Here is a 25,120-nt window from a genome sequence, read left to right as displayed (position 1 = left end):
TCCAGATATAGTAGACAAGCTAATCTATGGCTAGTTCCATAATTGCACACAGCTCAACTATTGTAAAAGTATTACTGTAGTTAAATAATTATTTCAGTCATATAGCACTATAATTAGGGCTCCTGTCCTAGAGGAGATTGAACAATCAAACCTTGATCACTTGCATAGAGACACGACACACAACTGGCTTACACTGCTGTTTTTGTGTCCCCTGCAGAAGAGAGCAGGGTGTATCGGGCCAGTCCAGCTCCATAATGGTGGAGGGTGTCCAGGTGGCCCTGCCCTCCTACGAGGAGGCAGTTTACGGCAGCAGTGGAGCACAAGTCGGTACCGTGGCTCCCCCCCCACCCCCTCCCGCCACCTTAGAGTCCCGTGTCCCCATTGTGCTCTCCGAGGGCCTCCCCCGGGGGGCGGAGGGTGGCGCTGGTCCCAGTGGAAGCCGAGGCCATTGTGGAGATTTGGACTTCTGCCTCCCTTCCACTTCCTCTTCCTCCCGACGTCATGCAGAAACGGCACTGGTTCATCAGGCCCCCTCCACATTGTCCTCGTCGTCCTTATCGTCATGGGCCAGGGAACACCACAGGGGTGCGTGTGCGGCCCCCATTCCCCTCCGTAGAGACTCTGATAGCAGCGACCAGCACAGTCTGCTCTCAGTCACCTCTGTGGATGAGTTCTCTGACGGTAAGGCAGACTCCATAAGACATTAAGATCAGGTTATTTATGTGGAATTGCCAATAAAACGGTTTCTCTTGTGCCTGGGCCATGGCTCAGCGGTCCAGTCACCTTGGCTGGGGACCATATATATAAAATAAAGGCGAAAGCTGCAAAAAAACATTTAAAAAAAAAAATAAAAAATCTCTTGTATGGATTTAGAAATCATTCTCAGCTACAACACAGCATTTGTATTAATGTTCTAGGCTATTACCTGAAATGGATTTAAGGATTCTGAGATCCCATAATACTGAGCTGTCTAGTTCTCTGTGTCTAATAAGTCTTGTGTTGTGGTCTGCCGCAGATATTCCTCTGTTGAAGGAAGCATGAAGCCTGCCAGCAGCTGTCCAGGATGGACTGTGGCCGCTCCCGTCATCCCTCAGCCCACCTTCCTAATCTTCCTCCTCCCAGCCTGTAGAGCAAAGACAAGAACTATGCCCATTCCCCATCCGACACTCCTATGCCATTGATCCGCCCCACACCCCCCTGCACAACGATGATGGCCACCAAAACCGTTCTTGCATCCCTGTTCTCCGCACCCGCTTAATCGATGGGATGGAGGCACTGGAGCCGCTGTGCTCCAAGATACCGGACCGAACACAAGACGGACATGCGAACATTAAAGTGGGAGTTGAGCTCACAATGAATCCTGTAGATGTAATGTACATGAGCAAAATACATATTGAGTCAAGGTTTTGTATTTAAGTAGGCTACCATGTAATACTATGTGCACTCTACTCTGCCCAAGCGTACTTCTCAGGCAGTAGCCCACTTTACTGGACACGGCTACAGCAATTGAGACCTATCAAAGCCTGCTTTATACTTCATTGTACAGCGGCATTGAACATATTTCCTTCTTCAAAAACAAAAAAATCTGCGAGTGACACTGTCGTACGGCTAAGTATAAACCAGGTTTGACCAGGAGTACTGCAAATAGAACATAATGTGTGCGTTGAGCTTCCCTTAACTCCTACTGTGGTATACAGAGACTGTTCTTAAAAAGTGACAAGATGCCCGGGCTTGTGGCGCTCTTTGTGAATGCTGCATGTTGTTAGTAGTTACCACTGGCACAGGCACACAGTGACACACTTGGTTCTCTCTCTCTCTCCCTCTTGTCATTCTGTCTCTCTGGGCATTTCTCTCTCTCACTCTCTCCTTGACTATCCTGGCGCATGTATAATGAGAAGGACAACCACATCACAAGATCAAACAGCAGGGCTCAGGCTTTTTACACTGCACCAAATCTGTGACAAAAAATAAGAAAAACGACCTTGCCTTTTCTGTTTCTGTCGGCCACCAGTATCTTCACCTTTTCTCTCGCATTAAATGGTGTTTTTTAACCACATGCAGTGTCCCTATTATGGGGGCGAACATTCAGCTCATTTATAAACTCATAACATCACATTGCAACGGGTTGTGAGCTTGTAGATTGACTATTTTTGGCAAAGAGTTTTGGTGTTAAGGGAAATACTAGCAGAGCTAGTATAGAGCCCTGTGGGATCCCGGTCAACTAAGTATACTATGGGGTCTAAGTGTTTTAACTAAAGCACATCATGTGTAGCCATTTTTTGTGTTTCGAATCATGTAAAAGGGGGTGAAATGTGGTTTTGTTTGAGAGCCAGTCGAACAGGGTCATCTTTGAAACTGTTGGTTAAGCGTGGGACTGAACTTTGGGGTTGCTTTGTAACTTTTTGGTTTTTATTCTTAATTTTCCCCCTCACTCTTACGGTATTTATTGTTTGCCGTGTGGCAAAATGTGGTCTGCTGAGATGCTAAATCTGGCTTTGCAACATGGTGTCTGTGTGTCTGTTGATCAGTTAGGTGTGAGAGAGTACACATGCAGTGTACCAGCCCCCCAGTAGAGAAATATGCTTTACCAGATGGCTTAACAAAGACCTGCTGTCTTGCAACACTGGGGAAATCTCCCTTCTCTGCTTTGAATAAGTCACACGAATAAACCAGCATTTAGGTAAGCAATGAAACGAGTACACAATATGTGTATTATTAGTCTGCTTCACAGACAGAGACTAGAACAAGTATCATTTCTGCTGAGTGGCTGGAAAACAAGCATTGTTAGTGTAACTGGGTCACATCCACCTTCACTGAGCTCTTGGAAAATGTCCTCTTCTGAGCATGTATGTTGTTGACACTACTGCAACTGGTTGCAGTGAAAGAAAGTAATGTTTTATGTATTGCCACCCACCCACATACACATTTTCTCTATTGTCAGGTAAACACAGTTTAGTCTCACCTTCCAGTTATAATCTCTTGATAATATGCATTAATTGTGGTCACCCCCAGAAACACACAACTCTGATGAGGACCGATGAATCTATTATCATTTTATCATTTATTTTCATCAACTGTGGCCATCCGTCATTGTCAACAGTTACATGGAAGCAAACAGAAAATGGTTGCCTTAGACTCGCATGTACATTTACTTATTTTAGTTTGATACTTTTTGAGCCTCCACATTTGTTGCTTTACAATGTTGCGATGTCTTCTGTATTCCCAAATGGCCTTACTCTATTTCTTTTCTATTCTCTATGCATACAACTGTTTTTTATTTTATTTTTTCAGTGAGTTTACTTTTTGTTTTGGACACGGATACAAAAAATGTCCATCCTTCTCTGTCCTCCCTAAGGCTTTTCCAGCTACTGTGACGGTGAAAAGCCCTATCGGCCCAAATGGCCAAATATATTTCACTATCTTTGCTTCTCTTATGCTAAAAAGCATTAAAATGGGGGATTGAAAAAAAGAAAAAACGTCCAGAACTATGGTCCAGAAGCACTGTTGTACAGTGTTGCTTCCCTCTTCACATCTTGACTCTTATGTTTTATTTCTTTCAGCTTTGGTTTTTCCTCTGTACATGGCAGTGGGTGTGAAGATAGTAATTTAATATTTGTATAAAGTTTATTTAATTCTACATTGTGTATATAACTTTCTAATTAAAGCTTTCTTTTGAAGTGTGAATGATGATCAAGTCTGTTTGTCTATAGCCTACCCAATTTTGATCATTCACAATCAAACAAAGTGTAGACAGCTGATTCATAGCTTTCATACATTGCCCCCAATTTGGGAATCCAATAGGCCTATGCCTTAATTACACTCCAGAAACAAATAACATGGATTGCGATATTAAAGTCATGTTGATAAAGTGAAGTCAAATATTTGCAATCCCAAAGTCAACAACGCCCTTTAAATTTGCATGTAAATTACATGCAACTTTAAAGGGCGTTGTTGACTTTGGGATTGCAAAGGTTGCATTACATGATGTAATGCAACTTTCGCAGATAAGTAAGCCTGGGCCTGCTAGTCATGGTAGTGTTATGGTAGAGTTTACAACCCATAGTCCATGGGAATGGTCGGAATGTACAACCACTCACGACTCAGTAACGACTAGTACAATCATATGCCTACTGTGTAAACTTAGCTGTTAAACAAACGCAACAACAAAATCGTTCATGACGTATGCCTTTGACGAAGACAAAATATTGCGAGCCTTGCTAGGAGTCGAGGACACGTCCTCGGGACACAATCCATGCTCTCGTCTGGCACTGAAGAGCAATGAAATCAAGAAAATAAACTAAAGTGTAGTTTTATATACAGTGACTATGGCTTGCCGCTTTAGATGTTCATGTAAAGTCTGAGAGAGTGTTTGTATAGGCAAGCTACTCACGTTTGTGTGTAAGTGTAAAGTAGTTAAACTTTACTCTAGTAACTATTTAATAGTCTTTATTACGAGGTATATAAATCAGACATCCCTCCGGGCTATGGGATGTGAACTCCGAAGGACCACAGGAAAGGCCTGTATATGAGCGACACCAAGTGGTCATAAAAAGAAAACGCATCCTTGTTTTTTCTTTTTTGGTTTCTTCCCCCAGGCATTGGTCCCGCCTCTCCTCAGTGAGAAGAAAACAGGCTCCATTTTGTGATTGTACTTGCTTGTAGCTACACACACACACACCTTGCCAGTGATACACCAAGAACAAGAACGTAATTTCGCCTGGACAACAGAAAAGGTATGCTTTCACACAATAAATTCACGATAGGACGAGAATATAAGTTATATAACCGTTGCGTTTGGCTGTTTATTTATCGTCAGTATTCCATTGTGAGAAATGTTGTGTCGCGTGGATATATCTTAAGACTGCTGTAGGGGAGAAGGCCCGACTTGCGACCTGACTCTTTTGTTCAAGCGAGAAAGTAAAGATCGTGTTATAACTGATTTTGCAAATGAAATGCATTTCTCCTTGTCTGTATTGAATTCCATCGGCAGCCAGTGAAACAATTAGCGTTTGTTTTTTAACGCATTTAACGTTCCCATGATGTCGACAGATGAGTGGTGGTGGCTCTCGTATCTTCATCGGCCGACTGAACCCGTCGGCACGGGAGAGGGATGTGGAGAAATTCTTCAAAGGCTACGGTCGCATCCGTGATATCGACTTGAAGAGAGGATTCGGCTTTGTGGTGAGCGTTCATTTAAGGCCACAATCAGTTGGTTTCATGTTCTACTTTACCCTGGATTGGATTCGATGAGATGAACCACTGTAACCCAGGCGCGAGGCCAGCCCCCTTCGCAGGGCTCCATACAGTTCACTGATTTTGTCCTCTCCAGAGTCCACACCAAATGTTTTCGCCGAAAATAACAAATCTAGCAGCTCTGAGTTTACTTGCAGATGTTCTATTTTCACCCTAGTCCGTATTCTTCTGTACGACCAAGAATAGGGGTTAAATGTATCAAGAATGAACGACCCCCTCCCCCATCCATTGATTCAATCAAAGATGGTGCCCAGTAGCCACTAGAGTCGAAATGGGCCATGTTTACTAGATCCCACGAGTGTTGCTGGCACAGAAAGTTCCATAATAAAGTTGATTTTATCCTGAAAAGTGTCAACATATTCTACATAGGCCTATATCATAGATTTATTTGATCAAGTCTCACTTTTGCTTGGTTTCACTTTCTACCCCTAAAAGCAAAAGTCAGACTCACTATGTATATTAATAATAATAATATTGTCAATAAAAGGAATTGAAATCTGAAATGGGTAGCACATCCAAAATTACAAATGGAGGACGCATTTCACATTTCCACTTTTTATTTATTTATTGGCACACACAAATAAAGGAACATCATGTACGCGTTATGGCTAAGAGCCTTGATCAGAACAATTGCTCTGATACGTCACACACAATACTATATTTTTATGTATATTGGATTTTGTGTCTACTCCACTGAGGCCCCTTTTCCACCGGTTGGTTCCCGGTTCAGTTCTTTTTGGTTCTTAGTCCATGAGCCAGAGCTCCAAAATTGGAACGTTAATTATGAATAGAGTGCAAAACCACATCTATTAGATTGTTATCGCCATGAAACTTCCCCAATTGAGTACTTGCACGAAGACAATGATTTATTGTATTACACTTTACATTTTTAAATATGTAAATGAGGCATTATGTAGGAAAATATGCAAAATAATCTGAAAATATGAGAAGGCTACTACTGTGGAAGGGTAGGATTATCATTTATTAATTTATTTGTATTGATCCTATAAACAATTAGAAAAAATAACTGAACCGGTTCCCATTGGGGACCAACCGGTGGAAAGGGGGTCTGAGAGAACCCATTGTGCACGACCTCTTGTTCTTATTTAGCTATGTATATTTTGTGGCGAGTGGGTACAATATGTAGTTCAGTCACCATGGGGTAAAGACTCGTTCAGAAGCTCACCTTCATTTCTCCCATTAGAATGAATAAACTCGTGCTTAATGGCTTCCCAAACAGGAAGCCACCTACAGATAAGGAAGTAAACTGGTGATGTTGCATGTCTTTTTTTGTTGTCTTGGGTTCAGTGGACAGGTGGTGCCATCTTGTGAGCTTTTCAGCTATTACATGGTGTGACCTCAAGTTCTCTTTCTATTATATGGCTCATCCAATAATTGAGGAGGGAATCCCTGCTTGGCCAGGGAGGGGATAGATATTATACTTGTATTCTGAGCTTCACATACTAATTGTCAACTAGCACCAAACACTGACTGCTTACATTTCTAGTAGCATGTAGGGAGACCACCACCAACCACTGCATGTCAGGTGTGCTATTTATATTGTATGAACATACTCTACCATACACATTGGTTAGCAGTGTTGCCGACACCAGAATCCGTCTTAAGAGATTACAAATGCACAAACCAACACTGAGGACCGTATTCAGTGTTTGTACTGAGGTAGGTTTGTTGGTTCTTTCTGCAGGAGTTTGATGACCACAGAGATGCTGAAGATGCTGTGTATGAACTTGACGGCAAGGAGCTTTGCAACGAGAGGTAGGTAGTCTGCCATAGACCACGTAGGCATGTATGGTACAAACATAATGGGACCTCACTTACAATATGGTTAAGGTGTTACAATACAGTGAACTGAATACAATGTTAATTATAATTATTTGTAACTGAGTGCACTCACAGATGGACCGGTTTCATTTGTACACTGTGTTAGATCGCCGTGTAGACTACTGCTTTTTGATCTCTGTATTCAGCATTTTGGGCCTATAGTGTGATTAGAGTTATTGAGCTGATGAGCGTTTCTGAGTTTAGTACTCTGTCCTTCCCAGAGTGACCATTGAGCACGCACGTGTGCGTCTGCGTGGCGGCAGAGGTAGAGATGGCGGAGGAGGAAGAGGTGGTGGAGGAGGAGGAGGTGGTGGAGGTGGTGGAGGAGGAGGCCGTTTCTCCGACCGCTACGGACGAGGTTCTCAGGATGGACGCAGGTTGGTACCCTTTTCACCATTTCTACATTTTGAGCTGACGTACGACATTTTGAGGCGATCGGAGCCCACTTAAATGTATTGTCTGTGTTTTGCCCCCTCCTTTTTCCCAAGGGTTAGCCAAAATTCTTTGGTGAAGGTATCAGATCTTCAAGCACACTAGGGGCCCTTTTCCACCAAAAGCTTTGGTTGTAAAACTGGTTCCTTTCTGTTTTCACTGAAAACACCCTGAACTGGTTCAATATTGGGTGGGGAAAAAATAACCAAACCGGTTCAACCCCAGTGGAAAAGGGGCCTTTGTCGTTTTTGCATAATGTTTGTCTATTATGACACCTGCAATAGGGACACTAGGATTCATCCTATGCTGAGATGTCTATCCTTTATGTGATGGAGCCATAATTCTGTATTTCAGTCGGAACCCGCCCCCCATGCGCACAGAGAACCGTCTGATCGTGGAGAACCTGTCCTCTCGTGTTAGCTGGCAGGTGAGTTTTCCCCTCATGTCTCGGAACCCCTACATGACTGTTCAACATAGAGCAGCCTCTCTGCTGCTGCAACAACAGCAAATCTTGTGTCCACTCAACAGAATATAGTTCTTAATGCCAAAATATCAATTCTTATTTGCAATCAAAACAGTGATCTCATGTAGAGCTAATATGATCAAGAAAATCTATTATGATGTGGCCCAGTGTGTTCTTTTAAAAATCTGCAGATGCTCTATTAAATCCACATTTACACAATTAATTGATGTAAGAAGTAAACAAAGACAAAAAAAACGTAATTTGTTCGTGTTTTTTAATTTTAACCAATTCTTCACCCCTTTATTTGCCAGCCTCACTGTTGTGTCGTATGGAAGAGTTGCCTTATGGTGGAGCAAACCCCCTCAGGGTCCGTCTGTCTGGGTTGAGCCCATGGCGTCAGCCAGTGTGTCCCCTACTACCCCACTCCTAGTTGACACCTGATGGTCACGGGAGCGCTCGCTCGCCCCTCTAGAGGCGCTGGTGACAACCTTCGCTCGCTCGCTCGCACGCACCGTCCCCCCCTTTCCACCTTCCTGAGGGTGGGGGAAGAGGCGCCAGGTGTGTGGGACGGCGGGCAGGCCTTGGCCCGAGAGCGAATGTGAGAGAGAGAGGGAAACGCAGAGAGTGGCAGAGAGAGGCAAGAGAGTCGATGGTGCTGGTGATGACGATGGTGGCAACGGCAACGACGGCGTATTGATCGATGGGTTTCGTTAATTTGAGAGGCTTCGATCGATATCTCTGCCCCGCCCAGCATCCAACCCACCCCTCCTCCCTCCCTTGACCCCCACCCTCTCCCTCCCTCCCCCACACTCTCCCTCCCTCCCCATGCCCCCCCCCCCCCCCCCCACTCATGGTGTGTTCCCGCAACGTCACAAACGAGAGAGAGACAGAGAGAGAGTGTGTTCCACCCAGGGTGATCGAGCGAGGATAAAAATGCTGCTGTTATCCTGAAGGGTACGGTCTTTCACAGGTAGTAGTTTCCTCTCTTCCACCCTGTTCACTCTCTTTACTGAGGCGGGGTGCCGAGGAAGGGGCGGACACGGGCTCGGAGTCCCGTGCCCTCCTCACCGCGGGACAGTGGGGCTTTTAGCGCCACACGCTGCCCGCGTGGCGCCTCTGCAACTCATGCAGACGGTATATTGACCTCTGTGTAGTTTTGTACAAGGAGAGGAAGGGCGCAAATACCCCAGAGCTGAGGCACACATTTGTAAACATGCCTTTAGCTTGGCACACATTTGAGGTGATTAATTCTAGGCACATGCGCTCCTCTTAACGCACCCACACACAGCCAGTCATTGACAAAACCCAGCCTAAATTTTCTGGTGTTGAATGGGGTCCTTCAGGTTCTTGCTCCCTTCCTCTTTCTGATCTGCAATAGCTTGCGTAGTAGCACCTCAGCATATCTAACCCATCTTTCTCTTTTGGATAAATTACAACATGTTTTAAATAATGATTCAGCCTGTGCTTGTGTCCTGAGCGCTGCTTTAACGTCAATGCTTTTCATGCGGGTAGGACCTGAAAGATTTCATGAGACAAGCTGGAGAGGTGACGTTTGCTGATGCCCATCGCCCTAAGCTCAACGAAGGGTAAGAAGATGAGACTTCTTTATCCTGCTAATGTTGCTGTTTCACTTGACTTCACTCATGTGTTTTAACCACTTAAATCCTACATACTTTGTTGACTGGGATCCCCCATGGCGCTATACTTTGTCATCTACCTTTTTCTCTCTTCACCAAAGTATTCAATTTAGAATAGGGTTCATGTGGTTAAAGTCGAGACGCATTCATTACTATGTCATGAAGCATCTTTCTCGTACTAAAGTACTGCACACCATGATTTTATTTCTGCAGAGTGGTTGAGTTTGCCTCTCACAGTGACCTGAAAAATGCCCTTGAGAAGCTGTCTGGAAAGGAAATCAATGGCAGGAAAATCAAGCTCATTGAGGCAGCCAAGAAGAGGTGAGGTTTTTCTCCACTTTCCCCTCAATCCACAGTGACTTATTGATGGTGTTTCAGAGAAATTAACCCGTTGATGCTGCTAAGCTAGCTCCTACGACTTACCATGGTTTGTCCCGGGGAGAGAATAAGTGATCTTTCTCTCTGCTCCAGGTCCTCCCGGAGTCGTTCCCGTTCCCGTAGCTCCTCTCGCTCCCGCTCCCGTTCCCGCTCCCGTGGGCGTTCCCAGTCTCGCTCACCAAGGCGGTCACGCTCCAGAAGCCCCAAGGCGTACAACCGCTCCCGGTCACGATCCCACAGCGGCACGCCGCCCGCCACCAAGTCTCCACCTCCGGGCCAGAGAGACAAGGAGCCTGCCGCCAGGCACTCCTCCAACGGCAACAAATCTCACACGCCCTCGCCTCCCCCTGCCCAGAGAGGCTCCCGATCCCCTCCGAGAGGCTCCCGATCCCCTCCGAGAGGCTCTCGCTCTCCCCCGAGAGGCTCCCGATCCCCCCCAAGAGGCTCTCGCTCCCCCCCAAGAGGCTCTCGCTCCCCCCCAAGAGGCTCTCGCTCTCCCCCAAGAGGCTCTCGCTCTCCCCCAAGAGGCTCCCGCTCCCCGAGAGGCTCCAGATCTCGCTCCCGCTCTCGGTCTGCTGATAGCCGCCACTAAAAGCAGGTGGGAGAGAATATCAGTCTGCGTGCCCACACACACACACACACACACATGTGCACACACTCACTCACACTCACACACATCTATACAGTTCATGGTATTTTTGTCAGTCATCTGTGAGAATTACTTATCTCATTGGCTGATAGTTAAAATCTGTAGTTTAGTAACACCAAGATGGCCAACTGATGTGATAGAATACTGTGAATTCACTCAGGCACACCTGTTCTATATAACATACATACGGTATATACCTATTCATATCTCCAAAGGAAGCGATGTGCTCCTGTAGTTCTGTTTGGGGTGTCAAATTGACACAACTGTCCTTTCCTTGTGGACACTTTTAGTGCATTGGTTCATATTTTGATGGCAAGTTAGGAAGTATTTTGGACTCATTCAAAAAAGGTTGCCACATTCTGCAAAAATCGTGTCTTCAGATCTCTTCGCATAAAATGTGCTAGTTAGCTTTTTTGTTTTTTCATTGATTTCTCTACAATGGATGTAATGAAGTCCAGCTAAGCAATGCTTGACTTTGCTTTGCTTTTGATTGTTTTTACTAGTAATGATGGGATAGTTTTTTTTATTCATCTTTCCAAGTACTATCGTGAATCCTCTTTGATAGCATGAGCTACTGAAATTGTGCTTAGTTGTGGTCGTATTTTTGCGAAGGGTTTTGGTTGCAGCTATTCTATAATAAAGGTTTTGCCGTTTGTTGCCCTTTGTGAAAACCTTGTATTGTGGGGGGGGAAAGGATAAATTTCAAGATTAAATAATGCTCTTCATTGACAGTCTACAATTGCAGTTATTTTTTCCCCCTTCTATACATTGCATTTAAGAATGTTTTGCTTGCTTTAGGGATGTTGTCTAAAGCATCATAGTTAATATATATCTCTCACTCACACACAGGATGTGCCGATGAGACATTTTGGCTGATATCGATATCCGATATAATTAATTGCTGTTATGGCCGTTAACTGATTACCAATGTCGGTATGATCTCATTCTGTATTGAAAATTTATAATTAATTTTGTCCATTCTGAAAAAACATGTAACAGGGTGTCTGCACTGCAGGCTTAAGCAAGTCAGGTTTAACTTAAATACCTTCATATTTAATATTGTGAGCTTGTAGATCTGTTCAAGCTGTTATACTTTGGGCTTGTTTATCTGTAAAGATAGACCGATTAATCAGACAGATTAATTCAGTCTGATTAATCAAACCGATGCCGATTTCTTTTTAAATCGGCCGATACCGATGTGTTTGCTGATTAATCTCTCATCACTAATATATATTAAAAAAAATATTCCATGTACGAACACTAAAGAGTGCTTAATGGTAAAGATGAGTAAGAACATGTAGAAAAAACAACTTTTTGTACTGCAGTACATTTGTTTTAATTATAGGTACTGTTGGAATGAAATGAGTTATCAGTTTGGCTGAACCTGTAGGCCTAGTTTAGAAACATCTTTTCCATACTGAGAAGGCCAAATGACAGTGATAGAGTACTGCTACTTCATGCAGGCATGTCAAAATACCTGCTATAATTTGAGTGTTGTAGCACTAAGAACATTTTGGAGAGAATATTTAGGTGAAAAATAATTTTATACTAGTTTTAACTACCATGAACCCTGGCATGTCAGTTGGCGAAACAAGGCAACCAATTGGTGGAAATTGCTCATCTACAATGGTGTGAGCTTGTATATGTAGGTCACAGTGTGTATGAACTGTACCATAAACATAATTTTTTTTTAACAATACTTGATAATTAATTCAACGGTCAACAAAAACTTTTTTGAAGTTCAAAGTAACTTATTTCAGAGTAGTAGCTGTGATTTGAAAAAGAAAATATATACATTACAAAATTGCACAGTTTGAAGCCATAGCTCTCACAAGGTCAGTTACAGCATGGGACAGTCATACAATATGGCAAAAAAACACTGAACCATGAAAGGAAGATGCACACAAGCAATGTTGGGCAATCTACATTAAAATGTTACTAGTCTAATGAAACTAGCAAGCTACACTACAAGTTACATTTAGTAAAAGTAGCTAGCTACAAGCTACTGTATACCTGCTTTTGTCAAGTTAGCTGATGCCCAACACTGCACAAAATAACTGTTTGTTGCCCAACTTAAGACATTGTTCTAGAACTGATGAAGGTTGAGATGACTGCAACGTTTGGGTGGAGGCTGAGTTAAGCAAAATCAGAACTCCCTCTTAATGCAAAACGGGTGTAGTCTCACCATGTTATGCATTGAGTTAATCAATGCATACCAGATAAACCAGCCATCCCAGTCTCACATTCAGAGTCATGACTCATGACATGTCTCTGTCATCATGACATGATTACAACTAAGGCAAGCATGTCTGTTACTTCGAAATAAATAACTTTTCTATCCAAGAACCTTAGCTACTGTCCGTGACAATTCGAGTCTGTCACAGTCGGTATTACAGTTCGGAATTGATTTCTGTGCGCCGTGGGAATTGTTTTATGTTTCTAATGTCAGCTTTTCAGACACTGCATACAGTACATAGTGATTTTTTCACATCAACAGTAATGCTGACAACTGTCAGTGACAGCCTATAATGGCTGCATTTATGCGGTCTCACAATGCTGTTCATTTTCCATTCCAAGTTCGTTGAACAATACACAGTAAAATCCTCAGTGTATTTTATGGTTTAGTACAACAGAAGGAACAGGTAACAGCTATTTCAGTATGCTTGGTTAGCAAAAGAGTTCACACAGCTGGAGAGAATGTTGAAAGGTTCTGTGAGATGCATCCATCATACAGAATGATCAGCGGGCTCCTTTACCTCCTCCGGAGTGGTGGAGGCTGGCTGGTACGTCTTCTTCTCTGTAGGAGGGCAGAGGAAAGAGAGTTCACTGTGGTCAGATTGTTCTGGAGAAGCCAACGGCGTAAACAAAATTACTCATGTGAAATTCAACTATTCAACAATTTAAATACCGGTATGCATGTGTGCTTTTTCAACTGGATTTTTGTTAAGTTGCAGTTTTTTGTGCTATCGATTATGTTTAGAACTAACTTTGACACTAGACTGACGTTTATTTCTCAATCCTCATGGCCGCCAATTTATCACAGTTTAGCTGTGATCTATGGTGTGCATAGTGGATGACCCACCTTTGACCTTGAACCTCTGGTGACATCTAAACAGCACAATGATCATGGCTGCTTCCATCAGCTGGAAAACTATGTAGACCATGGGAAAGATGTACAGAGGTCCAATCACGTCTGGTGGAAATGCTACCTTCAATACAGTGGTGCACAGCTGGATGTTCTGACAGCCAGTTTCCATGGCGATGGTCCTCCGGCCCCTGAGAGGAAAATAGGCTCATTCATAAGTCATAGAAACACAGAGAGAGGTACATGATTATTTCATGTGTTGTGGCATGATTAATGGGTACATAAATAACGGCTTTGGGCCAACCTGGAAAGCTATAGAAAAGTTGCACAAAACAGATTAATCTAAACGAAATAAATAAACGAAAAAAAAATTGTGAAAACGTGTTCTTTTCAATCTTCCACATCTACTGTAAATCACTACTCACGATCCATTGAGTCTGAAGATGGAGGAGAGGACGTAACCAAACGTATAACCTATGAAGGGCATTAGAGCAGCAATGGCCATGAGCGGAGGAGACAGCACTGTCAGGATGGAGCCACCGACCCCAACGCTGGCCATAATTCCCACAACCAAAGTAGCAACACACATTATAGACATTCCCACCTGAGGAAAGAGGAAAAATTAGACTGGTCTCATGTAACTAATACTTTGGGTGTTTTTGTCAGAATGTTCAAGGGACAAGGACATAAGACATGGCCGAGACATCATGTGATGGAACATGGCAGCTGGCAACCGGCGTTAGCTTAAGTAACAGACTGGGGTCAGTCAACATTTTGCCCTTTTGGGAAAACAAAAAGCAAATTTAAGGTCTTAAGCAAGGCTATGCATCACATCGCCATGTCCATCTTACTTCAGTCTCCCATGTTGTTAACGCTCTGACCTTGGTGATGGTCTTGGAGTACTGTGGTTTATAGTAGTTGATGAGGATTCCGATACCGCACGGTACGAGGGTCATGACCAGCGCCAAGATGATGCCACCGTAAGGCACAGCGTTCTCCAGACCAGAGAAGCCCTGGCAGTACAGGTATAGCAGCAGGGGCATCATTCCCAGAGCCAGCACAGTGGAGCAGGAGGTCATCACAATACTGAGACAAATACACACACAAAACAATGTTCTCACCTCATTTGCTTTTCAAATCGGTCACTTAATTGCTTCAGTCCTGGCTAGTGCAAACTACGGCTTGTTGGATATATTTTGAGTAGAGATAGTAGAGAGAACAGAAGCGAACACAGAGTGATGAGTGACTCACTAACCCCCCACCCACCCCCCACACACACACACACACACAGCAGGAAACCAACAAATCTATACTCCCATGGAAGTATATTGTGAAAGACATAAATACACATGGACCACTGGAATGTACACTACTACGGATCCCCTTAGGGGACATTGCTAGGTAGATTATTTAAGAGCTGGTGGTTTATGTTTTCTGGTATGGAAAAACATTTTAGATGTTGGCAGAAAAAAAACAAGGCTATAACATTTTTCTTTTAGGAGATGAAAATGTTTTGAAAGGGGAATTGTTTTTGGAGGGGGTGACAAAAATAAATCAAGGCTGTGACTTTTTTTTAGGAGATGAAAATGTTTTTAAAGTGGAAAGATATTGTTTTTGGAGGGGATGACAATTTTTTTTTAGGAGATGAAAATGTTTTTAAAGGGGAAAGATTTTTTTTGGAGGGGATGACAATTTTTTTTAGGAGATGAAAATGTTTTTAAAGGGGAAAGATATTTTTTTTGGAGGGGATGACAATTTTCTTTTAGGAGAGGAAAATGTTTTTAAAGGGGAAAGATATTTTTTTTGAGGGGATGACTTTATTTTTATTTTTATATATATATATTTTTTTTCACTTCCAAGTTTTCTTTTCAAACTTTGAAAAAAAAAAAACATTGTGCAGAAAAAGAAAAGAAAAATCACCTAATTTTTTTTTATTCATCTCCTAAAAAAAAACACCTCTTGTGCGCAGACTTTGAACCAAACAAAAGCACATGGCTACTTGTCATGCAACCAAACAAGCACATGGCTACTTAGGGACCAGGGACCCCCAAATGGTAACTCTGTCGTGTCGCCCCCCCAGGCCCCCCAGGCAAAACGGTAGAGAAATGACAGAGTTACCATTTGGGGGTCCCCGAACCTTGAGACCCCCAAAGACGCCCCCTGGGGGGCGACACGATTCAAATGAGCCCACCCCCATCCAAAACGGTAGAGGAATGACAGAGTTACCATTTGGGGGTCCCTGGGGGTCCCCGAACCTTGAGACCCCCAAAGACGCCCCCTGGGGGGCGACACGATTCAAATGAGCCCACCCCCGTCCAAAACGGTAGAACTGGTAAGGATAACTGCTGTAAACGTTTCTTGTCAAAAGATGGTTCTTTTACTCAACATATTACTGTGCTAATTATCCAAATACTCACTGTTGTAGGCTGGCTGACACTGAATATCTCTGCTGTCGGGCAGAAACCAGCTCAGTCCAAAATGTAAATTTTCAGGAAATTAAAAATAATAATAAAAGAAAACCGTATATTTTTAAAACAAAGCAATACTGCCTCATACAAGTTTGTATTGTGACTTTATATTGTCAAGTGCTTGCATGAGCAGGGGGGAGATTGTGGAGTTAGTTGCTTTAGCTTCAGCAGACAGTTTTGAGGGTCAAATGGATTTAGCTGGTTTAGTCAGAAGCACCTTTTAATAATTTTCATTGGTTCAATATTTTTTCAACCAACACACAGATTAATTGGGGGGAAATGGAGTTATAGCTGGTTTCTGCCAGACAGTGAGCAACAATATATTATAAATCTTCATTTACTGTAGATAGTCTGTACATATATCCATTCATAAATTTATGATTTATGTTCAAATGATAGATTATACATATTTATGTTAAGGGATAGAATATACGTGCAAATGGCTAGGGTCATACTTCAAAAGTATCTTCGTGACCTACATCCAGGCTACTTGTTCATTTTCACACATTTTGAGTAAATGGATGCCTAACATTTGTTAGTTCAGTATTTTGAGTGATTTATTAAGTACATAATCCCATCTCCCATAATCGCATCTCCCATCTGTTTTTTTTTGCCATTATAAAATAATTTACAGGCAATTTAATTTCATATTACAGAACATGTTCCTTTTCTCTGAGTTCATTTGTTTTAAGTGTAAAAGTAAAATAAATGACATTACAAGAAAAAGAAAGAGAAAACAAAACAAAGTACATAGTAATATATAGTATTGTTTGCCTTGCGAGTGCCTTGGGGGTAAACCTTTACTTTTCACTGTGATATGGGAGGTTTTAATTTAGGGTACCTGGGCAACGTCTCTACCCATTTGTAGAATCTGCTTCCAGATATTCTGCCATCTGTCTTAAACAACAATCTTACAGTATGCCTGAATATTCTGTGCTACAAGGACATGGCTCAAGGCCAGTTCTTTATAATGTTTATGGGAGCCATTCTGTTGCCTAACTGTGACCCTGACATTCCTAAAATGGACTTAATGTAATTAAGTGCTAGCATGCAGCGACATCAGAAGATAGGAACCAGAAGAAGGTCGATTTATTAAGTAGAACTATATTTCTTGCAATATTTCCAACTATTCATCTGGATGTAAGTTAACATATTAATCTATCAATGTCAATACTACTAATACAAGTGATCACTGCATTTAACTCGTTAGTCAGTGGCTGTATTAATGGATACAGTTCTTTCTGACCTAATCAGATTAGAACCATAGAGATCTGATAGAAATGGAATGTACGTGTGCCACTGTGTCCTGACGTGTTGTACCATAAAGTATGTGTCTAGGAACTCAAATCAACCAGGAACCTAATGGGGTGACTGACCTGACGGTTAAAGTTAAAAAGCATTATCCTATGGCATTATTATGATAATTTCACGGCTTGATGGCCAGGTGGGCGATTGTGGGTGTCCAGCAGTTCATTCAACTCTGATAATAAAATGAGAGCTGCCGGTGATTAGTGGTACATGACATACACATTTTATTTACAAACGGCATTAGGGCTGCAACTATGATTATCTTTCTAATTGTTTTATTTTTATTTTTATTTTTTAATAATGAACTAAATCGATTTGTCTGATTAAGCACTTAGTCTCTATTTCATATACCATACAGCAGTGTCATACACATCGCAACTTTTGTAGTGTTGTTATAATTATGGAGTAATGTCTAGTAATCTTATAGAGCTTTTTTGTGTGCTATTTTTGCTACTATACCTAAAAACAAATAAATAATTTCTATTTAAATTAAATGTTGCATCCCTATGAAACAGCATTTTGGATGGTTGCTCCTAATATGATAATTTCATGGCTTAATGATCAGGTGGGCGATGAGATGTCCAGCAGGTCATTCAACTCTGATAATACGATGATTAGTGGTACATGACGACATGCACAGGATTGACGCAAGGCGTCTTTGCTTCTTGTGATGTCAGAAATGAAAAACAATCCCACAGGCCAAGGCTACTGAACATCGCCATAACAGAGATGGCCAGGAAAGCACATGATGTGCAACTAATTATCAGCCTGGCCTTTTATGAAGTGATAATGCATGTCTGGTGGGGATGTGAGAGTGATAAATGCTATAATACATAATGTCTGGCTCCCTCCTTGGCATGCAGCCTACTATTACATTGTTTAATGGTCTGGCAGGAACCAGCCAATTATAGTTATTATCATATTCATCTCTTTCATCAGACAGCCACCCCAGCCCACATATAGAATGCCCACAACCGGAAGGTCAAAAACTATTCTAGACTTTCATAATGTACTGTTAGCAAATAAATTCTCCACATATTCTTAGCTGTTTTTTATTGTCTCCACCAGGCCGAAGGCATGGGGAGAGAGTATATTTGCACTTCGTCCGTCCGTGTGTGTGTGTGTGTGTGTGTGTGTGTGTGTGTGTGTGTGTGTGTGTGTGTGTGTGTGTGTGTGTGTGTGTGTGTCCGTCCATGTGTGTGTCCGTCCGTCTGTGTACAGCTAATCTCCGGCACCGTTAACCTGGTCGATGCCAAATTTGCCAAAACACACACACTCCCTGGATGCCAACAATGAACCTCTGCCCCAAAACTTCCAGAACGGCCTGTTATAGCGACTTTTGAAAAATTTCTTTTTTTTATATTGCTCCTCCAGATTCTGTCCAAATATCCCGCAAATCGTTACACACTATCTCTATAGTCATGAACGCAGCGTGCAATTTACTTGAAATCTTTCACTGACTTTCCTACTAGGCTGAGAAATATATCCCACCCTTTTCACATTGGTCTATTATAGCGCCACCAGGAGGCCACAACCTGACCTGCCCTGGTGGAGACCTGTGCCCCGAGGGGCACTTTATTTAGTTCCATTCTCTTACTTTATCCAACCAACTCAGGTTGACTGATATACAGTACTGATATTAGAAGACACATGATGACATTATGGGGATATGGGTACATTTCCTAATAATGATGATACAATCAGGCAAGCTGATGGTACACTTCTAACTCCCTTTTCTGTCTGAAATTTCTTAATCTCAGACTTCCCAGTAACTGACAACATTGTCGCACTTCCACTGAACAGAAAATACAACATCTTCACTTTGCTTCATTAGGGACCACATGCAATACCTTCACGGACCACCAGTGGTCCACGGACCACCTGTTGAAAACCCCTGCTCAGGACCATTCGCAGCAAATAACCTCTATAACAAAATCACACATCAGAGATGGAGCGCATGCACTGTATATACCTGAGGTTCATGTCTCCTTGCAGAGCCAGGGCCAGGATGTTGGAGAGGTTTCCTCCTGGACAGCATCCACAGATCAGCACTGCTACAGCGGCCATTGGTTCTAACTGGAACACCTGGAGCACAGGAACAGTACATGTAAGGGTCAGTAGCAGTCAGCCACTGACATATTGATAAAGGGGTCGATAAATGAGATGGCAGCTCGCACACAGAAGTTCAAAGCTTCAGGTCCTCTTAACGAGGCCGGGCTGCCATGATCATGATATGATCATCAACATACAATGTCCACATTACAGTTCCTTACCTTAACTGACGTTTCACCTTATCAATCCATTTTTCAACAGATGAATTTGTACATTATGCATTTGTACAGATGAATGGAGACGATTAAGCAAATAATATTTGCGATTATCTCGAATAGTTGCTACCAGCTGATTATGTAATATAATTGTGACAGGCCTATCAGTGTATATACTAACCTTAGCCAGGCAGAAGGACGTGAGAGGCATGACTCCATACTGGGCCACCACAGCTATAGCCACACCCTTGGGTCTCACTATGTGGGCCTGAAGGGAGAAGAGATGGTTCATCATACCAACACCATGTCTTTCTTTTTTTTTTTTTTTTTAGATTTTTTTTTGCGGCTTACGCCTTTTTATTGATTTTTGAAGGGACAGACAGTAGGCTGACAGGAAACGGGAGAGAGATGGGGGGATGACATGCAGTAAAGGCCGTGTCGGGCTCGGGAGTCGAACCCGCGGCACACTGCGACTGGATTACCAGTCAGGTGCCCAGACCGTTACGCCACGGCCTGGGCACCACCATGTCTTTCTTAACCTCATCCATGCAATGTACATGTACAAAAGTACAAAAATATCATCATCGAGATACAAAAGTAAAAGTACTGATTGTGCACAATGTCCTATTTCCTTAAGTTCAAAATGTATGAAAAGATCTGTAGTGGTTAGTATGTTTTGTAATAATAATCTAAATCTATAAAGTGTTACTTTATTTCAAAAACAAAACAAATTGCAGAGCTACAAGCTCACAACGTTTCACGATACGATGTATTGTGATCTTGAGCTATTTTCGCTATGCATCATACAAAATATGACAAATACCGTTAAATATACTGTCTTTACATTACTTTTGTACCCTCTCTGAGCTACAAATGGATTAATTTACACTGAGGGATTTTATTGTGTATCAGTTAAATTTGTCTATGAGAATCATTATGACACTTTAGTGCACTGGCCAAAACAAAACATGAAATCATAAAATGAAAATTGTCTTGTCACACACTTTATGTACTGTATGTTAGTGTAGCTACATCCTCCCACATTTCATGTATATTTTGTTTTGTTTTGTGAACTTTTCCCCCTATAATGACATGACAAAATAGGGACACGAGGTTGAAAGTAGGGGGCAAGATTACCTTGATTTTGCCAACCTCCATGGTGCAACCCAGTGATATCATAGTAATGAACAGGATGACCACAGTGATGAGGCTGATAGCCTGGTCCATGGCTGCTGATATGAGCCGAGGCTCTAACAAAACACTACTGGTATTAGCAGCTGTGATGTTATACGAGAAGCTGTCATTCTGCCACAGATCTGAGTCGTCATATAGCAGCTCCATTGAGTAGTCCTCCATGATGGGTCGTTTCTTGGTAGCATCGGTTCTTGGGGTATCCTGAGAAAGGTGGACATACAGGTAGACGGGCACGCACACATAGATGGGGGTGCATACTTAGTTTTAGGTTAGGTTTAGGTGTGCTGCCCCGTGGGAGGTTAGGTTTAGGGGATTGGACACACATTCATAGCAAGGGAGAGAGGAGAGATCAGTAAATTGTTCTTAGAGTTTGAAAGTGTAATTACATCATCCACTGTAATGATTACACAGGCACATGTAATGCCTCTACTGTTCTCTGTACAATTAAATATTTAGAACAAGACATGAATTCTTAAATATGGCTTGGATCCCCTTTTTCTTAATTTTCACAAGGCATTGCTTTCTCGCTTTCATTTCATCATGGCAGCATTGACAAGCTGCTATGACAAGCTAAAGATTGAACAAGAGATCATACTGTATGTCTCATCTCATCCTTATTAGAGAGAAAGATTTGCAGTTGGTCAGCCCACTGAGCCCAGCATGCATCTAATTTCATGGTCTTTCATCTAAGAAGACAATCATTTTGCTTTGGTCACCCCTGATATATATATTTTTTAACAATTTATATTTTAATTGAACAAATATATCTAAGCATTTATTCCTTCAGTTTATGCCTTGAATATGTAGTTTTGAATACACTTTGATGCAGTTAACTCAGCTGACTGTTTAATCTGTGAATGAAGAAGATAAGCTACAGTTTTCTTAAATTTTCCTTTTTCAAAAGATGAGGATAACAACCATCTGTTGCCGGATTAACCCTCCCTAGGGCCCCCGGGCTAGAAAAAAGTCAGGGGCCAGACAGACAGAGACTTTTTGTGTAATTTTGGGGTACCCAGCCCCCCGCCCCAAAAAAGAGAGGGAGGCAGGCAGGCAGACATACTGGTCGCTGTCCATGGTGCTGAATGTATGCAGCCACTAGTAGCCAGTAGTGCACTAATGCAGTTTTACAGCAAAATATTTCACAATGTGCTCTGAATCTGATATACGGAAGTGGTGGTGTCACTGCTGGTGTGTGTGTGTGTGTGTGTGTGTGTGTGTGTGTGTGTGTGTGTGCGTGCGTGCGTGCGTGCGTGCGTGCGTGCGTGCGTGCGTGCGTGCGTGCGTGCGTGCGTGCGTGACAAACATTGCATTATATAAAGCTGATATAACCTAGAAAACCTCAGTGAAAATGCTGATAAGAAACCTATTTGGAGGGACTATTTTATGTGTGCAAACATAGAATGAGTAAACAGAAACAAATGCAACATTTATCACAAACTTCAAAGATTGTCTTACCTGGTAGGACAGAGCACCTTCTTTCCTCTGATCACTAAGACAAATGTGCTCCTCTGTGAGGTTTCACGGTTTATTACTTTTGAAATTTGGTTAATTATTATCAACAAAGCCTATAGCCTATCACACAGGTAGTACTAGGGTCCACTCACCTATTCATCTTATCTATGCTCTTCCTGCAGATAATGACACCCAGGGCAGCTGCAGACAGCCAAAAGCATACCTATTGTTTACCTCTGGTGACACATTCTCAACAGTCACTCACAGGAAGTTGGTAAACATGAATATATGCTAAAACAGAAAACTCGATGATGATTCCAAGTCAATAAATCGAACAGTTGCTGTTGTTTGCAGTGCCTTGCAAGTAATCAGATTGCTGCTTTAGCTTCTGCAGTGCTAAACTTGAGGTTGCTTTATGTGTGTATATACTGTATATATATGTTAGCATGTAGTGAACAAATTTGCGATGGTATAATATATTCTTTACTTTCTTGGTGTCAAAAATGTTTGAACAACATTTCCCCACAGCGGTAATCGCTAATCCAGTTGGTGTTGACTTTGAGGTGTAAACATGGATGAAGCCAAAGCCTCTCAAACTTTTGCGAGTTTATGGCTTAGAGATTATGCCATTGAAGTTTGTGAGATGCGGTATTGCACAGTAGCCACAGTAAGCCACTACAGTGGTAAAACATACTCTCTCCCCATGCCTTCGGCCTGGTGGAGACAATTACAGTACACCCATCAACCTTATGATAATTATGCTTGGAAGCACCATCTAGTGGACACTTAATTTAAACATGTTGCTTAAAGTAGTTTTGAGCAGGCTAAAAAAAAAGGAATATGAAATATCCAAAAATGAAATATGTCATATACATGGCTGTTTTGAACATCTTCTTTTTGAAACATTCTATCTATGCTATGTGTATACTTTTTACATGGTAAAAACAATTTAAAAGAACATTACAATAAAATACATTGAATGGTCAGCAAGATGGAACGATGGATGATATATAAAATCAAAGCATTTGACATGCACGACCACAAGAACTTGTCACTAATTTGATGCTGTGAATAATGTTGGATGGATTCCCACCACATCCCCTATACTCTCTCCTCCCCCTTCCATAAGTCATCCATAGAAAACAATAGCAAGGGCAAAAACATCCAGGCCTAACATTGACTTAAGGCTGGGGGGTGAAAAGCCACAAAAGAAACTGCATTTTATAGGTTTATCAGGCCAGCCCCATATGGGGGGAGGGGAGGGCGACTCCATGTGGCCTGGACTGATCAGTAATTACAGGCCTGCACTGGACATGCCCACATGCCTCCTCCAGTCACTGCCCGTGTCAGCCACAGCTAATCAATGTCTGCTCCTTACTTGCCCTGTGCAGGCAGGCGATTATGAACTGAAGGGCTGATCAAATGCAATATAACTCACTGTGGCCTGTGTGTGTGGCGTGCGTGTGTGCGTGCGTGAGCATACCGGTCTAGTTTCCGTCAGAAAGGTGTCATGATTGATCCCACAAGGGAGAATCAGTTGTCACACAGCACACAAATAGAGGTAAAGAGACATATCTGCTTCAAGAATAAATAGAAATTTGAAATAATGTACCAAAAACTAAAGGGAGTCTCAGAATTTACTTGGTGTATGAAATCAAAATTGGTTTAAAAACAAAAAAGAAACATGTCATTGCAAGCAAAAGATGATGCTAATCTCTTTTATTATGCAAGTAGACCTTGGTTCAAGTCCACAAGTTTCAAGTGACCACCCTCTGGTAAAGCTCAAAGAAGAGAGGTGGGGGGCGTCATGTCATGATGACAGTAGATGCATTATTGAGGCCCAACCTTATTGTGTTGTCATGCCTTAAATAGGCTATACTGTTACAGACCTAATTTCTGGGTGACCCTGTTTGTCTGCACTGCTGCAGGACATAGCTAATATGATAAAGGGAATGAGAGAGGGGTGGACCAGAGGAATGGAGAAGGAGGCGAGGGAGAAAAGGGGGATGATAAAGACAGAATGAGAGAGGGAGACCGAGGGAGGAAAAGCTAATAGGAGGAGGAGGGTCATAGTAGGTTGCTATTATGTACTGGCAGTAAGGGTGTCAGCAGCATCTGCTGTGGCCTGCTGACCTGCCAGGGGAAGGGTTGAGGCTGCTCTAGGCTTTGTTTTTACACATTTGTTGATCCACTGTTGCAGGGCAAATAATCCACTATGTAAGCTCCTTATGTACAGCATGAATTTTGAGGAGAAAAAAAGAGAGAAAATAAAACAGATTATCTGCAATTTGGTCCAACACATAGACTGTAGAAGGTCCAACACCACCCCCGACCCCCACATGCTGTTGAGCTACTAGCAAAAGGAGAAATAGTAGTGAATAGCAGAGCTCTACAACAAGCAAGCGTATAGATCTGATATCAGTGTGCAACATGTCATATGACAGAATACATTAGGCATCTTGTGAAGGCTGGGTTGAAGAATAATGGGAAAACAAAGATATACAAAATTACTAATCAAAAAGAAAGAAAGAAAGAAAGAAAGAAAGAAAGAAAGAAAGAACAGAAGGGCACCCATAGCTGAAGGGGTTTGACAATTTATTGTGTGTGTGTGTGTGTGTGTGTGTGTGTGTGTGTGTGTGTGTGTGTGTGTGTGTGTGTGTGTGTGTGTGTGTGTGTGTGTGTGTGTGTGTGT

General features: G+C 42.3%; 3 protein-coding genes across 3 annotated transcripts in view; 2 read left to right on the top strand and 1 right to left on the bottom strand.

Moving 5' to 3' along the window:
* susd6 (sushi domain containing 6) overlaps positions 1-3,684 on the top strand; it is a 41,520-nt gene extending 37,836 nt beyond the window's left edge. The window contains exons 6-7 of the mRNA XM_083790988.1: positions 218-681; positions 1,016-3,684. Of these exons, the coding sequence (XP_083647114.1) occupies positions 218-681; positions 1,016-1,041 (490 nt within the window). The 3' untranslated portion in view covers positions 1,042-3,684. The remainder of the gene's footprint in view (positions 1-217; positions 682-1,015) is intronic.
* Positions 1-11,381, top strand: part of srsf5b (serine and arginine rich splicing factor 5b) — a 327,173-nt gene extending 315,792 nt beyond the window's left edge. Inside the window, exons 2-9 of the mRNA XM_083790989.1 lie at positions 4,668-4,733; positions 5,050-5,181; positions 6,959-7,029; positions 7,317-7,472; positions 7,882-7,954; positions 9,503-9,576; positions 9,841-9,948; positions 10,099-11,381. Coding sequence (XP_083647115.1) covers positions 5,050-5,181; positions 6,959-7,029; positions 7,317-7,472; positions 7,882-7,954; positions 9,503-9,576; positions 9,841-9,948; positions 10,099-10,597 — 1,113 coding nt within the window. The 5' untranslated portion in view covers positions 4,668-4,733 and the 3' untranslated portion in view covers positions 10,598-11,381. The remainder of the gene's footprint in view (positions 1-4,667; positions 4,734-5,049; positions 5,182-6,958; positions 7,030-7,316; positions 7,473-7,881; positions 7,955-9,502; positions 9,577-9,840; positions 9,949-10,098) is intronic.
* A 1,999-nt stretch (positions 11,382-13,380) lies between these two features.
* slc10a1 (solute carrier family 10 member 1) lies at positions 13,381-21,015 on the bottom strand (the record flags this gene model as incomplete). The annotated part of the gene is made up of 7 exons (XM_083790561.1): positions 20,920-21,015; positions 19,964-20,050; positions 19,488-19,600; positions 14,621-14,825; positions 14,165-14,343; positions 13,737-13,930; positions 13,381-13,451 (listed from the first exon to the last, which is right to left on the bottom strand). Exons 1-7 carry the CDS (start codon positions 21,007-21,009, stop codon positions 13,381-13,383), a joined length of 939 nt encoding a protein of 312 aa, XP_083646687.1. The 5' UTR covers positions 21,010-21,015.
* Positions 21,016-25,120: the final 4,105 nt, after the last annotated feature.

Source organism: Protomyctophum parallelum, assembly GCF_964188405.1.
Source record: "Protomyctophum parallelum genome assembly, chromosome: 19".
NCBI classification, from domain to species: domain Eukaryota; kingdom Metazoa; phylum Chordata; class Actinopteri; order Myctophiformes; family Myctophidae; genus Protomyctophum; species Protomyctophum parallelum.
Note: the sequence above shows the minus strand (reverse complement) of the source record. Positions and strands in the feature narration are given on the sequence as shown.